This window comes from Martes martes (genome assembly GCF_963455335.1).
Source record: "Martes martes genome assembly, chromosome: 5".
Lineage (NCBI taxonomy): Eukaryota > Metazoa > Chordata > Mammalia > Carnivora > Mustelidae > Martes > Martes martes.
In genome coordinates, this window is record NC_137892.1 from 89995138 (window position 1) to 90010206 (window position 15069).

The window sequence follows — 15069 nt, forward strand, 5'->3', positions numbered from 1 at the left end:
ACCCTGCCCTGTGGAGGCTTCACTGGTAGGGCCCCTATGCTTTCATCCAGGAGAGTTGTGCCTGAATGTTTGAACCTCCTTGCTCTTTTGCCAGCCTAGAATGGGGAGAGGAGCTGGAGAGGCAGCTCTGGGTTTTGAGTGTTACAGTGTTGCTGTGTGTGGGTTGGTACAGTCCTGGTTGTGCACACATGTTGATTCATTCTGGCCCTCTTTTCCTGGGCCCCATGACAGAGGCTGTATGCTGAGTACTGAAAACATGGGGGCAATCCCAGCAGCTACTCTCACAGTGGGGAGCCATCTGGGTTGGTCTTGTTTTAGGCTCTGCTCAGGTTAAGAGGCTCCCTGGCTCTCATTCGTTCTTGTGGTCTTTTCCCCCCACAAACGTTGACTATATGTTGTCTGTGTACTCCACCCAGAAGAGAAGAGAGGAGTGGGTCCCCAGCACATGGCCTAGAGGAGCTCATAATCAGAGAACAGACCTGTCAGTAATTGCCCCCAGTGTATGATTGCATGGGGTGATGGAGGGAGGAAGACCCAATGTAGGCCTGGGGACTGTGAAGGAAGGCTTTCGTGGGAGGGACACTGAGTAGCACCTTTAGCATCAGGAGATCTTAAAGGGGTGGAGGTGATTTCCCTTCCCAGATCACTCCAGCCCAATGTTTGCTGGGCGGTAGGATGTTGTGGGAGCCATTGGTCTGTGATTTTGACCATAGGCTTTGGTACCCAGGTAGATGTATAGTCATTCACCTGTTCAGCCAGCTAAGTTCTAGCTTGTCCCAAGGGGGAGTGCTCCTTTGGGCACCTTTGTTTTCCCCAAGGGATGGCTGGTACATTATCACCCCCCGAACCACCAAGATCCCTGGGCTATGCACAGTGATGTGTCCCCAGCTTGGTGAGGAAGTATAGTGTCATGCTGTCCTGTGCTTTCCCTCTAGCAACCCAAAGGTCCAAGTAGAGGCCATTGAGGGGGGAGCCCTACAGAAGCTGCTGGTCATCCTGGCTACGGAACAGCCTCTCCCTGCAAAGAAGAAGGTATGTATCTGCTCCCTCCCTGCTGCCCAGCCCCTAGCACATCTGCAGAGCCTGAAAGGCAAGGGTCCCTTTTCAGGTTGTGCCTGTCACCCTTGGGGACCTGAGTGCTCATCCATCCACTGGGTGGCATAGGGGGAGAGGTCCCACTCACCTCAAGCAGCATGAAAGCTTGCTGAGGCATCTGGAGGCCTCGGTTCAGCTCCCATCATAGTCTGGGATACCACCCTCTAGCTTCTTGTGTTGTGGTCTGTCTGCCCAGGGGGTGATGTTAAAGGTGTCTGACCCCTCTTCCAGCTTTCACAGAACTGTGTTCTGGGATATAGCTGGACCTGAGAGGGACGAAAAGGATGGAGGCTGGGCTGGGGTCGTTGGGGCACTTCTGGCTGTGTTTCTGGGCCCTGGAACAGGCCAAGTACCATGTGGCCCATCACCCTCTGCAGGTCCTGTTTGCGCTGTGCTCCCTGCTGCGACACTTCCCCTATGCCCAGCAGCAGTTCCTGAAACTGGGGGGCCTGCAGGTGCTGCGGAGCCTGGTGCAGGCAAAGGGTACAGAGGTGTTGGCTGTGCGTGTGATCACTCTGCTTTATGACCTGGTCACTGAAAAGGTGAGTGCCCAGACCTGGGGTGCCTCCGGGTCACTTTGCTTTGTTTTGCTTCTGGCCTTTTGGCCCTGGCCTCTTCCATCCCGCCTTCCATCCTCCTAACAGTGCTCCCGAGAAAATGTGCCAGACTGTGCTGGGTAGACCTGGAGGCTGTGGAGGCCCCTCCTTGCGGTCCTGAACCCAGAATTTCTGAGGCCTCGGGGAGGGTATCCCATGGGATGTGACGGCTAAACTGAAACCTGAGGGCTGGTGAGGAGGGGGAAGGGGCCAGGGTGCTGGGGGTGGAGGTGTGCCAGAAATGGCCAGGATCGGCCCTTCATGGAATGACAGGTCATTTGGCTAAAGCCTAGGGTGGTGCGATAAGGAGCAGGTAGGATGGAGCAGCTGTGTCTGGAAGCCCTCGAAGCAGCCAGAACAGTAATTAGCCAGAGCCTGGAATGATGCTGAATCTTTATATTCTAGAGATGTGATCTTTGAATTTTTAGGTTAAGATTTTTAGATTTCAATCTTTAGATTCTAGAAACATGTAGTTTCCTCCTCTGGGAGCTTTGACCCTGGGCAAGGGCTCGGAATGGCCGCCCTCGAGGGGCCCAGGGTCCCTGTTGTTGCCACCTGGCAGGTGTCCAACCCACTTTGGTCTTTGTGAGCCTGAAAAGTGTCTTAATTAAGAACAGAGTGCAGGGGCGCCCGGGTGGCCCAGTGGGTTAAAACTGGTTAAAGCCTCTGCCTTCAGCTCAGGTCATGGTCTCAGGGTCCTGGGATCGAGCCCCACATTGAGCTCTGCTCAGCAGGGAGCCTGCTTCCCCTCTGTCTCTCTGCTTGCCTCTCTGCCTGCTTGTGATTTCTCTCTCTCTCTCTGTGTCAAATAAATAAATAAAATCTTTAAAAAAAAAAAAAAAACCAGAGTGCAGCCAGCCGGGCCTGAATTCTGAACGCAGCAGCTGCAGGGTGCAATAGCAGAGCTCTCAGCTCGCTTTCAGGCCACGCTCTCCCTAGAACAGCCGACTGGAGCAGACTGGGCAGCCCCAGAGCCACCGCTGAGTGTCAGAGGAGGAGAGGTCCAGGCCTGCCTCCCTGCCCCTGCCTCACACTGAGAGTGGGAGTGTCTGTAAGTTGCTGTTGTGAGTGCGTGGACTCTCTGGTGCTCCCTGTGTCTCCAGGCCTGGCTTGTCCTTCATTCTCTCCTGCTCTCCCCTTCTCTCCCTCTCTTTCTCCCCCTCTCTCTCTTTCCCCTCTTTCTCGATCTTTCTCTCTCTCCAAGCTGCAGAAACCCAGAACAGCAGGCAGCCATGTGGTGCTCACATCCAATTAATAAGGCCTGGGCACAGTTGACTTCCTGGCAACAGGCCAGCAAGCCTGGAGAAGGACCTGTGTGTCAGCTTGGCGTTTCCAGGAGAAACTGACCTCTTCCCTCTGCTGTATTCGGTGTCTCTTTCCTGCCCCTAGTCTTGGCATGGCAGGTGCCATGGCATTGGCATGTCCCCAGAGAGCTGCCCAAGTCAGCCGGCCCCCAGGGCTCACCTTGAGGCTTGGGGTGCTGAGAACACTGGTGTTTCTCTGCAGAGAGTACTGGGATAGCTGTCCCTCTGCAGGCGGGGAGGACAGTGGAGGAGTTTCTGCTGCCAGTGAGCGTAGGACAGGTGTCAGCCGAACTGTGCTTGAGGCAGCTGGGGCTTCTCTGTTCTTGTAGTTCCCTGAAAAGAATGAAAACTAATGAGCCCGGGGCTGGGTCCAGAGCTGCGTGAGATGGCAGCGTGTCAGGTTACCGTTGGAGGTGCCCCACAGCTTGAGGGTGTTGTGGGAAGGGGCAGCTGCTTGGCAGAGTTCCCATGGGGAGTGCACCCACCTCTCAGATTGTTGCCTCTGCAGAGATGGATGCTGGCCTCTGGTCTTGAGTCCACATCCATTCCTGCCTCCAGGGAGCTGAAGGGACACTGGTCACCCACCCACTGGTTCCTTCCTTGAGTGTTGACCAAATGTCTGCCCTGTCCAGTGCCAGTCTACGTCCACGGTCCCTGTCCTCCTGGTGCTTTGGAACAGACTTTATTGACGGTAGCACCTGGTGGAGCATGTGGGCTGCAGAGGCCTACAGTTGGGGGACTCTGACCTGTTCGGGCAAGTCAGGGGAGGCAGTGAGATCTGAGGGGTGAGTTAACCAGGGAGTTGGAGTTAGGTGGGAGTGCGCCTCCAGGCTGCACCTTAAGGGCTCTGGGGGACAGTTCATGTGATAGGTGCATGAGTGAGGGCGTGTGTGAGGACGAGGCCCTGCACAGGTTGGGGTGGACCCTGCAGGGCCTTGACGTCCTTGGGAAGGGATTTAGTTATGAACATCAGAAATGCCCAGTTGTGCAGGGTGTAGGGCTGGACAAGTCTACTGTCAGCTGGCTGGAGGTGGTCATGAGTGGGAAGCAGGGGGCTGATGGGTGCAGTGAGCAGCAGTGGATATGGGGCAGAGGCCGAGGGCGGTGGGGCCTTGAATGTTCCAGGTGCAGCTGGGGTACATGGGGTAGCTTAGGAAAGGACTGTCAGAGCCCTCTCATCCTTTTCTGGGCCAAGATGCTGATCCCTGCCCCTCCCTGCTTCCTCCACCAGCCCCGATGGACCCCAAGGCCATCCGGTGGGTGCTCTGTGGCCCCTGCTCTTTGCCTGGGCTTTCCTCTTGTCTTCCCTGTCCTTGGCATGCCTTGTTCTCCCCTGGAGTAAGGGCAGAGCTTCCTCTTTCCTCTTGCAGGTACACTTAGTACAGCCAGTAGAGCACGTCTCCACCCTCTCCCTGCTCATCCTCCACCTCTGCCTTCCCCCAACATTCAAGAGAAGCTGGTCACTCACATTTCAGGTGTGTCCTGCCCCTGCAGCGTGGCAGGCATGGCTCCCACTGTATTGTGCTGGCGGGGCTGGGTTTCTGTACTTTACAGCCACTGGCCAAGCTTGTGACTTTCTGCCCAAACTTGTCTCAACTCCCCAGGCCCTTGGCATAAAGGGCACACACAGCTGCGACTCAGCCAGACCCTCATGCCCCCTGGGCCAGAACAGCCTCACATTCTACACACAGGAAGGGAGCCTCGGCCTATTGTTGTGACCCTTCTGTGTGTGGACCCTCCACCCTTGTCCACTTGGACAACTCCCATGTAGCCCTCCAAACTCAGGAAAGTGCCATCCTGTTCTCTTGGCTGTGCCCTCTGTCCTCTGAGGGAGTGAATCTAGCGGAGGTGAGGCTGCCACTGCCACGGACGGAGGTGTAGATGGTGTGACTCGACTTGAGAGCTGAGTGCCCATTGCTAGGTGTGCTGTGTGCTGGGCACTGGCCGTGTGTGGTCCTGAAAGGGGCACATCGTCACACAAGAGATGATGCCGTGCCCACCCAAGGCTGTTCGGCTGTCAGTGGCGGAGCAAGAATTCGAAGCCAGACTGCTGGCATCCCCTGGGCACTGCTGAATTGCAGTCATTGTGTTCCTCAGGGATTACTCCATTAATTTGTCTTCTCCTGCTAGACCCTGAGCTCCTCAAGGGCAGGGACCATGTCTCCGTCTGGGTTTCTCAGACATACTGCACAGTTGTTTTTGATGAATGGATGGATGGCCAGACAAATGGACCTATGGGTGGATGGGTTGGGGAGCCTGTGTGAAGCCGTGAATCCAGTATGACCCTCTCCCGTGTTGGGCCTTTGAGGCCCAGAAGGAAGAGTGGGTGGACGGATGATGAGCCACATGCCTTCCCACCCGAGCAGTGCCCCTGACTGCTCTCTGTGTGTTCTCTCCCCCAACCCCGTCCCGGGTGCCTGGCCATGCGGACAGCAGATGTTTGCTGAGGAGGAGGCCAAGCTGACCCAGGAGACGTCCCCGGAGAAGCTGCAGCAGTACCGCCAGGTGCCCCTCCTGCCAGGCCTGCGGGAGCAGGGCTGGTGCGAGATCACTGCCCGCCTCCTGGCCCTCCCTGAGCACGATGCCCGAGAAAAGGTGCTGCAGACGCTGGGCGCCCTCCTGGCCACCTGCCGGGACCGCTACCGCCAGGACCCTCAGCTCAGCAGGACGCTGGTCAGCCTGCAGGCTGAGTACCAGGCTCTGGCCTCCCTGGAGCTCCAGGACGGCGAGGATGAGGGTTACTTCCGGGAACTGCTGGGCTCCATCAACAGCTTGCTGAAGGAACTGAGATGAGGCTGCTCCCTGCCTCTGGGACTGGACTGGGACGTTAGTGAGACTGATGGACACCAGCTTGGGTGGGCTCCTCAGGGGACAGTAGCCAGGGGGGAGGACTTCCCTACTGGGGCCTGGGCATCATCTGGGCAGTGCCGGCTTGGCCATTAAATGGAGGCATGAGGGCCATTGTCTGTTGTGTGTCTCTGCAGACTGGGCACAGTCCTGTGGTTGAGGGACTGTGTCTAGGAGCCCCCAGGTCACTGGGTAGATAGGCACCCCAGAGGCCCCTGATGACATGGCGGATGGTCGGCCTGGGGCATCCAGTAATAGGCCCCATGGGAAGGGTCTGGGCTCAAGAGTTGGAAAGCCCTGGCTGGGACCTTGCTCTTCCCCACCTAGGAGCTCTGTGACCTTGGCAAGTCATTTACCTTTCCGTGGGCCTATTTTCTCAACTGTCAGAGGGGAGTGCCATTAAGTGCGAGCAAACCTGCATAAAGCACTACAGCAGGGCACCTGTGCTTGTTCCTTCCCCCACCTTGCTCTGATGGAAGGTTGGTGGCAGGGTGGGGGGGGGGGGTGGTCATCTCACTGCCCCCTGTGCATGGAAATTTGAGGCCCATGGCAGTGGTACTCTGTCAGCCCCGGCAGCTTATGGGTTGGGCTGGAGCGATTGGTGCTGGGACCAGGGTGCTGGAAGGATTGGGGGTGACTTGCGGCACTCTGGAGGGCTTGGGTGTGCGCCTCGCTCTTGGAGAGGAGTGAGCTCCCTAAAACTGGAAGTAGGAGCCGAGGCCCGCCTGGCCCACCTGACAGGGAAGAGGTGCGTCTCTGTACCCTCGCCTCTCCCCTGTGTCAGCCGAGGTACACTGCGGCGGAGGAGGCCTCGGAGGCGGGGGCAGCCGAGCCTGGCAAGTCCCGGCCCCCACCCCACAGAGGCTGAGTGCCAGGCTGGGAGCCTGCTGCAGGTTGCCACGGCAACTCTGGCCCTGGGCTTTCCTGATTTGGATTCTGGTGCGTTTGTTTTTCAGCCTTTCCCAGTGCATCACAGGCTCACTCCTGCTGCTTAGGCAGCCCCTCCTGGCCTCTGTGTAGAAATCTCCCCCGTCCTGGCCTGACATGTAGAAATCTCAGCTTCACAGAGCTCAGGGGGAAACCAAGGCCTGGACAAACATAAGGTAGTGGGTAGCTTCCTTCCTTGTAGTCCTTTTGTTTGGCCTCCCACCCTCTTCTGCCCACCTCGTGCCACAACACACAGGAAGCTCACGAGAGAGTGGTCACCTGCACACAACTCTCCCAGGAGGGCAGGAGAGAAGCAGCAGCCTGTTTTGCCAGGGTTGGAAGGCTCATGGTTCAGGCGTCATGGGGATCAGATGCAAAGTCTATCGCGTATTGGATATTTTCTGCCTTGTTGCCTTTAAAACCTTTAAATAGCCTTCTGATTATGTTTTACAGATGAGGAAATCATGGCTCAGGGAGGCTGCATGGTCGTGTGAGGTCACACAGCTTTTGAGTGGCAGAGCTAGGATTGGTTCCAGCATGCTGCAGAAGGCTTGCATATGTGGCTCAGAAGGTGATAGTGTTGAATTTGATAGGCAGGCAGGGGCAGGAAGACCACAACGGATGGCAGAACAGCTGTTCTGTGGTGAAGTAGGGCAGGGTTCAGAAAGGAGGTCCTGGGCCTGGCCAGGACCAAGGTCAAAAATCCCTTTAAAGATGGTGTCAGCAGACTGGGTGAATTTGAGAGAGGAGGGTGATAGGATGACGCTGCCCCTGCACATGCTGGGAACGAGGAGGGCTCAGGGTTGGGGAGAAGTTCGGTATGGGCCTCATCCTGGCAGAGGTGAGAGCTGAGGTTGTGGGAGCAACTGCGCCTTTGAGCGAGGGCTGGCGAGACCCTGCTGAGTTGTGGAGTGGGGCCCTTTGTTGGCCTGGGACAGTAGCAGCTGGGGCTGGGGTCCTTGAGTCCTCTTTGACCACCAGGATCTGATCTGGGTTGTGGGAAGGGGTCCCCATGGAAGGACTAACATGAGTGGAGGCTTAGTTGAGGACCCCAGTATCCCTCCACCCTCAGGCATGCTGCAAAATATAGCATTTAACTATAAAGCAGGGAGGCATCTGAGGGGGCTCTGTTGGTTGAGCATCTGCCTTCGGCTCAGGTCCTGATCCCGGGGTTGTTGGGCTCCCTGCTCAGCTGGGAGCCTGCTTCTCTCTCTCCCTCTCTCCTTGCCCCTCCCCCTGCTCATGCTCTCTCGCTCTCTCAAATAAATAAATCATTAAAAAAAGAACCTAAAAGGAGACTTTGGACCATGAACTCTTTGTGGGTAGTGGAGGCAGGGGTGTGTCAGTGGGACTGAAGGAGCACCTGGGGGCAGCAGTGCTGAGCACACAGGCTGGGTGGTTGACTGCTACTACCCTGTTCTCCACTCCACATCCACAAAGACAAGACCTAGCGAAGGGTGAAGTTCGGTCTGTACTCTTACTGGCATCTGACTTTCTGGATCTTGAAGCAGAACCTCCTAGATGGAGGCAGCATTGTGACCCAAGGCTTGGGCTCAGGCCCAGGCTTCTTGGCTGTGGCTTCTGATTCCACCATCCAGTTTATCACTGGCTGTCTGCAAGCAAAAAGGAGACTTTCTCTGTCCTCCCTTTGGATGCCGTCCTGGAAACTGTGGCCAAGAAGTAGGACCTGGGCTCAGAGTTAGGCAGAAAGTGGTAATGGGGGCTGTAGCCACCAGAACTCAGGGTGATGTGACTTTTGCCAAGGCCTAGACGCTACTCTCATCTTCTCCCACCCCTGACATGCACTGGGGCCTTATGGCAGGGACAGGACAGAGAACTCTGACTGGATGACACCCTCTAGGCCCTGGATGGTTATTGCTTCCCTGCTCCTCAGCAGGGCTGAATGAGGCCCTCTCTGTGGGAGGATGACAGGGTTGGGGAGTGGGGTGGTCATCTGCCATCCCCACCCCAGCCCTCAGTAGACTTGGTTTTCATTAATTCACTTGTTCATTTATTCTTTCATTCAGACTGTTTGTTTTGCACTTACTCAGGTAGGTTCCAGGGTTCCGAGGTTGGTCAGTCACAAGCCCTGCTGTTAGGGAGCTCATGGTCTGGCGGGGGAGGCAGCAGTGGTATCACATGTACTCTGATGGGGGGGGCCTCTGTCAGTTGGAGCTGAGGGAGAGTCAGAGGAGGCCAGTGATAGCCAAGCTGAGACCTGAAGGACATATGGTGAATAAGCCAGCTGAGGCAGGGAAAGTGTTTCAGGCCCAAGAAGATAGAGGAAGACCTGTGCTGAGGGAGAGTGGTCCGTTGGAGGACCCACGTGTTTAGCAGAGCTGAAAGAAGTGATGGGGTGAGGGGCCAAGTGGCCACATGGAGCCATAGGGGTCAAGGGGACCACTTTGTCCAGCACCTCATCAGCCTTGCTAAGGTGCTAAGGAGTGTGCCCTCATCCTGATGGAGGGGGAAGTGAGGGCTGGCTTGTAGGCACTCTCCTGGCTGCTGCTAAGTCGTTTGCTTATTCTTTCATCCTGATTTAGTACAATTGCATCTACCAGGTCCTGTTCTAGGGCAGGAGGTGGTCAGAAGAACAGTGGCGGGAGGGGCGGACCAGGACAAGTATGTGAATGCTGAGAAAAATAGCATTCCATAGCATTCAAGCAGCAAATGCCAAGAAAATGAAGTACAAGGGGAGAGAGTGTTAGGGGCCCCCTTTTTGGATCCAGTGGTCAGGGAAGGCTTCTCTGAGGAGATGCAGTGTGAACAGAAGGAGGCAAAACCGTGAGCCCTGTGGGGGTCTGCGCGGTGTTCTGTAGGCTGGAGAGATGGCAGAAGCATCTGAAGAGCGAGAGTCTCAGCACGGTGAGAGGAGTGAGCCTGGGCCAGGACTTGAGGTCTCTCTTGGCAGTGGTGCTGCTGGAGAGCTACGGGCCAAGGAGAGACCTCGGGACCGACACTTCAGCAGGAGCACTCTTAGTGCATGATGAGAACAGACAGCACGGGCGGGGACAGTGGCAGGGTCCCAGCACCGTGTCCATGCAGAGCCGGGTGGGAGTTTAAACCCAGGTGATGAGGACGAAGGCTGTACAAAGCGCTCAGACCCAGATGTGTTCTAAAGGCAGAGCTGAGAGGATGCGCTCAGTGATGGCCTGGGGCTGAGAGGAGAGGGGTCAGGGCTGAATGCAGCCTCACTCTGGGGCTGGCATAGAGAGGCCTTTGGAGGTGCCGTCTACAGAAGTGGGAAGGCAGAAAAGCAGGGGAGTACTGGGACCTGGTCACGGATGCTGTTGTGGCCGCATCCATATTGAATTGGCCATTCGAGCCAGGGATGCTGACTGGCAGCCAGGGCCTGTCCGTGGCCTAGGAGAGAGGCTGCCTGTGGGGAGCACGTGCCAGGCAGGGGTCCGAGGCTCTGCAAGCTGCTGGTTCCACAGCTGCTGCCACAAATCAAATTCCACAAACTTATAATTCAATGACATATTAAAAAAATAAAAGTAATTTTTAAAAACCAGCAAAAGTAGAGCAATAGAAGAGCTTCTTGTAAACCCAAAGAAAATAGAAGAAAAGGAAGTAATAAAGATAAGGGTAGAAACCAGTGAAACTAAAGACAGCAACGTTAGAGAAAATCAAAGGTAGTTCTTTGAAATAAGAAGCCACAAATTACCCATCTCAGGAATTAAGAAGAGATTATCACTGACAGCTCAGAAGAAATGATGGACCAGTTCCTTGAAAATACTGTTTTTCATTGTATTAGTTTGCTGCTGCTGTAACAAATGACCATGAACTTCATACCTTAACACAGCTCAGATTTGCTCTACTATAGTTCTGTAGGTCAGGAGTCAGACACTGTTCTCATGGGAAAAACCAGAGTCATCAGCAGGGCTGCATTCCTTCCTGTAGGTGCTGGGTAGGATCCGTTTCCTTGCCTTTTCCAGCAACTAGAGACTGCCTGCATTCCTTGGGTTGTGGCCCCGTCGTCCATCTTCAAAAACCAGCAAAGGCCATTCAGCTTCTCATGTGACACTACTCTGATCTTCTTGCCTGCCTCCCTTTTCCACTTTAAGGTCCCTGTGATTACATGAGGCCCATCCAGAGAATGAAGGACCATCTCCCTATTTTAAAATCAGCCAACGAGCAAACTTAATTCCCCTTTGCCATGTAATTATTCATAGGTTCCAGAAAGTAGGATGGAGAAATCTTGGGGGAGCCACTGTTCAGCCTTCCACAAGGACAAATTACTAAACCTCAAGAAAAAACAGCTAATTATTTAGTCTTGTATGTGTTAAATTGAATTCATGGTTTAAAACCTTCCCACAAAGAAATCTTAGACTCGGGTAGTTTCCCTGGCAAATCTACCACATAATACCAGTTCTACAGTCTGTTCCTGAAAATAGAAGAATCCACTCCCAAACTCATTGCAGAAGGTCAGGGATCATTGGGGAGGGGAGATTTTGCACACAGCGTTAAGGACTTTAGATTTTCCTAAGGTCCCTACCAAAATTCTCAGTGCAGAACTTGTCAACAGAATGTATTAGCAAATTGAATGTACCAGGGGGTTTACCCTGGGAATGCAAGGCTAGTTCAACACAATTCCCCATATTAACAGACTAAAGAAGAAAAAGCCACATGATCATCTCAATAGATGCAGAAAAAAAAATGACAATTCAATATCCAGTCATAATAAAAACTCTCAGCAAATTGGGGATAGAAAGGAATTTTGTTAACTTGATGAAGGGAAACCACATAAAAACCTATAACAAGCATCAAACTTCATAGTCAAAGTCTGATTTGTTTTTCCCCAAGATTACAAAGAAGGCAAGAATGCCAGTGCTCTCTGCTCTCTTTTTCTCTCCTTTTCAATATTTGTACCAGAAGTTCTGGGCACTGCAGTAAGGCCAGAAAATGAATAGGCCTACAGATTGAAAAGAATAAATTCTCAGATGACATGATTGTCAAAGTAGAAAATACCATGGAATGTAGAAAAAAATCTGGAATTGATGGTGAGTTTAGCAAGATCATAAGATACAAGGTAACATTCAAAAATCAATTCTATTTCTGTATACTGGCAATGAACCATTGGAAACAAAGATTTTAAAAACAGTTCCATTGGGGTGCCGGTCTGGCCCCTGGCCCAGTCAGTGGAGTGTGTGACTCTTGATCTCAAGAGTTGTGTTTGAGACCCACCTTGGGTGTTGAGATTACTTAGGAATAAAATCTTTTATAAAAAAAAGTAAATAAGGGGCGCCTGGGTGGCTCAGTGGGTTAAGCCTCTGCTTTTGGCTCAGGTCGTGATTCCAGGGTTCTGGGATCGAGCCCCACATCGGGCTCTCTGCTCAGCGGGGAGCCTGCTTCCCCTCTTTCTCTCTGCCTGGTTCTCTGCCTACTTGTGATCTCTGTCTGTCAAATAAATAAATAAAATCTTAAAAAAAAATTAAAAAATCAAGAATAAAAATAAAAACAGTACCATTTACAAATACCACCGGAACAAACGTGTAAATGAAACAAAATATTTGCAGAATTGTTATGCTGGAAACTAAAACACTAATGAAAGAAGTAAAAATCATCTAAATACGCTTGATCCTTGAACAGTGTGGGGGGTTTGGTGTGCTGACTGCCGTGCAGTGGAGAATCTGCACAGAACTTTTGACTTCTCAGAAACTTAACTACTAACAGCCTACTGTTGACCAGAAGCTTTACCAAGGACATACATAGTTGATTTACATGTATGTGGTTTATTAAAAGGATTAGAATAGATGAGAGGAAAGAAAATGTTATTAAGAAAAATCCAAGGAAGAGAAAATACATTTACAGTCCTCATACATATTTATTGAAAAAAAAATCCAAAGGCTCCACTCCAAAACTGCTAGAACTTATACAGGAATTCATTAAAGTGTCAGGATGTAAAGTCAATGCACAGAAATCAGTTGCATTTCTTTACACTAACAACAAAACAGAAGAAAGAGAAATTTAGGAGTCAGTCCCACTTACAATTGCATCCAAAACCATAAGATACCTAGGAATAAATCTAACCAAAGAGGCAAAGAATCTGTACTCAGAAAACTATAAAGTACTCATGAAAGAAACTGAGGAAGACACAAAGAAATGGAAAAATATTCCATGCTCATGGATTGGAAGAACAAATATTGTGAAAATGTCTATTCTACCTAAAGCAATCTACGCATTTAATGCAATCCCTATCAAAATCCCATCCATTTTTTTTCAAAGAAATAGAACAAATAATCCTAAAATTTATATGGAACCAAAAAAGACCTCGAATAGCGAAAGGAATATTGAAAAAGAAAGCCAAAGTCGGTGGCATCACAATTCCAGACTTCAAGCTCTATTACAAAGCTGTCATCATCAAGACAGTATGGTACTGGCACAAAAACAGACATATAGATCAATGGAACAGAATAGAGAGCCCAGAAATAGACCCTCAACTCTATGGTCAACTAATCTTCGACAAAGCAGAAAGGAATGTCCAATGGAAAAAAAGACAGCCTGTTCAACAAATGGTGCTGGGAAAATTGGACAGCCACATGCAGAAAAATGAAATTGGACTATTTCCTTACACCACACACGAAAATAGACTCAAAATGGTTGAAGGACCTCAATGTGAGAAAGGAATCCATCAAAATCCTTGAGGAGAACGCAGGCAGCAACCTCTTTGTCCTTGAGGAGAACGCAGGCAGCAACCTCTTTGACCTCAACCGCAGCAACTTCTTCCTAGGAACATCGCCAAAGGCATCGGAAGCAAGGGCAAAAATGAACTATTGGGATTTCATCAAGATCAAAAGCTTTTGCACAGCAAAGGAAACAGTTAACAAAACCAAAAGACAACTGACAGAATGGGAGAAGATATTTGCAAATGACATATCAGATAAAGGGCTACTATCCAAAATCTATAAAGAGCTTATCAAACTGAACACCTGAAGAACAAATAATCCAATCAAGAAATGGGCAGAGGACATGAACAGACATTTCTGCAAAGAAGACATCCAGATGGCCAACAGACACATGAAAAAATGCTCCACATCACTCGGCATCAGGGAAATACAAATCAAAACCACAATGAGATACCACCTCACACCAGTCAGAATGGCTAAAATTAACAAGTCAAGAAATGACAGATGCTGGCGAGGATGCGGAGAGAGGGGAACCCTCCTACACTGTTGGTGGGAATGCAAGCTGGTGCAACCACTCTGGAAAACAGTGTGGAGGTTCCTCAAAAAACTGAAAATAGAGCTACCCTATGACCCAGCGATTGCACTACTGGGTATATACCCTAAAGATACAGACATGGTGCTCCGAAGGGGCACATGCACCCGAATGTTTATAGCAGCAATGTCCACAATAGCCAAACTATGGAAAGAACCTAGATGTCCATCAACAGATGAATGGATAAAGAAGAAGTGGTATATATACACAATGGAATACTATGCAGCCATCAAAAGAAATGAAATCTTGGGACGCCTGGGTGGCTCAGTTGGTTAAGCAGCTGCCTTCGGCTCAGGTCATGATCCCAGCGTCCTGGGATCGAGTCCCGCATCGGGCTCCTTGCTCAGCAGGGAGCCTGCTTCTCCCTCTGCCTCTGCCTGCCACTCTGCCTGCCTGTGCTCGTTCGCTCTCTCTCCCTCTCTCTCTCTCTGACAAATAAATAAATAAAATCTTTAAAAAAAAAAAAAAAAAAAAAAAAAAAGAAATGAAATCTTGCCATTTGCAATGACGTGGATGGAACTAGAGGGTATTATGCTTAGCGAAATAAGTCAATCAGAGAAAAACAACTATCATATGATCTCTTTGATATGAGGAAGTAGAGATGCAATATGGGGGAGGAGGGACGGGAGAAGGTGGTGGGGATATGGACATTGGGGAGGGTATGTGCTATGATGAGTGCTGTGAAATGTGTAAACCTGGCGATTCACAGACCTGTACCCCTGGGGATAAAAATACATTATATGTTTATTAAATTAATTTTTTAAAAATCCACCTATAAGTGGACCTGTGCAATTCAAACCCATGTTGTTCAAGCTCAACTGTAAATGGATTCATGGGTTGGAAGACAAGCCACTGCCCCCAAAATTGATCTGTGGATTCAATTCAATCCCAGCAGGAATTTTGTTGATCTCAAGAGTGTGATGTGAAAATTTATGTGGAGATGGAAAGGAATCAGAATAGCTAAAACAGTCTTGAAAAAGAGGGAAGAAGTTGGAGGGTGCAGACTAGCTGATTGTAAGGCTGACCACAATCTCTGGTCATCCAGGCAGAGTGGCGCTGGTCAAAGACAAGACACAGAA

The 15069-nt window shown here is 51.2% G+C and overlaps 1 protein-coding gene across 8 annotated transcripts in view; it reads left to right on the forward strand.

The window, feature by feature from the left end:
- Nucleotides 1-6281, forward strand: part of SIL1 (SIL1 nucleotide exchange factor) — a 216377-nt gene extending 210096 nt beyond the window's left edge. For 4 of the 8 annotated variants that reach the window (XM_080803525.1, XM_080803526.1, XM_080803527.1 and 1 more), the window contains 3 exons: nt 936-1032; nt 1473-1637; nt 5429-6281. In XM_080803525.1, coding sequence (XP_080659651.1) covers nt 936-1032; nt 1473-1637; nt 5429-5788 — 622 coding nt within the window. In that variant the 3' untranslated portion in view covers nt 5789-6281. The remainder of the gene's footprint in view (nt 1-935; nt 1033-1472; nt 1638-5428) is intronic. The other 4 variants (XM_080803529.1, XM_080803528.1, XM_080803530.1 and 1 more) reach the window with 1 other exon arrangement.
- Nucleotides 6282-15069: the final 8788 nt, after the last annotated feature.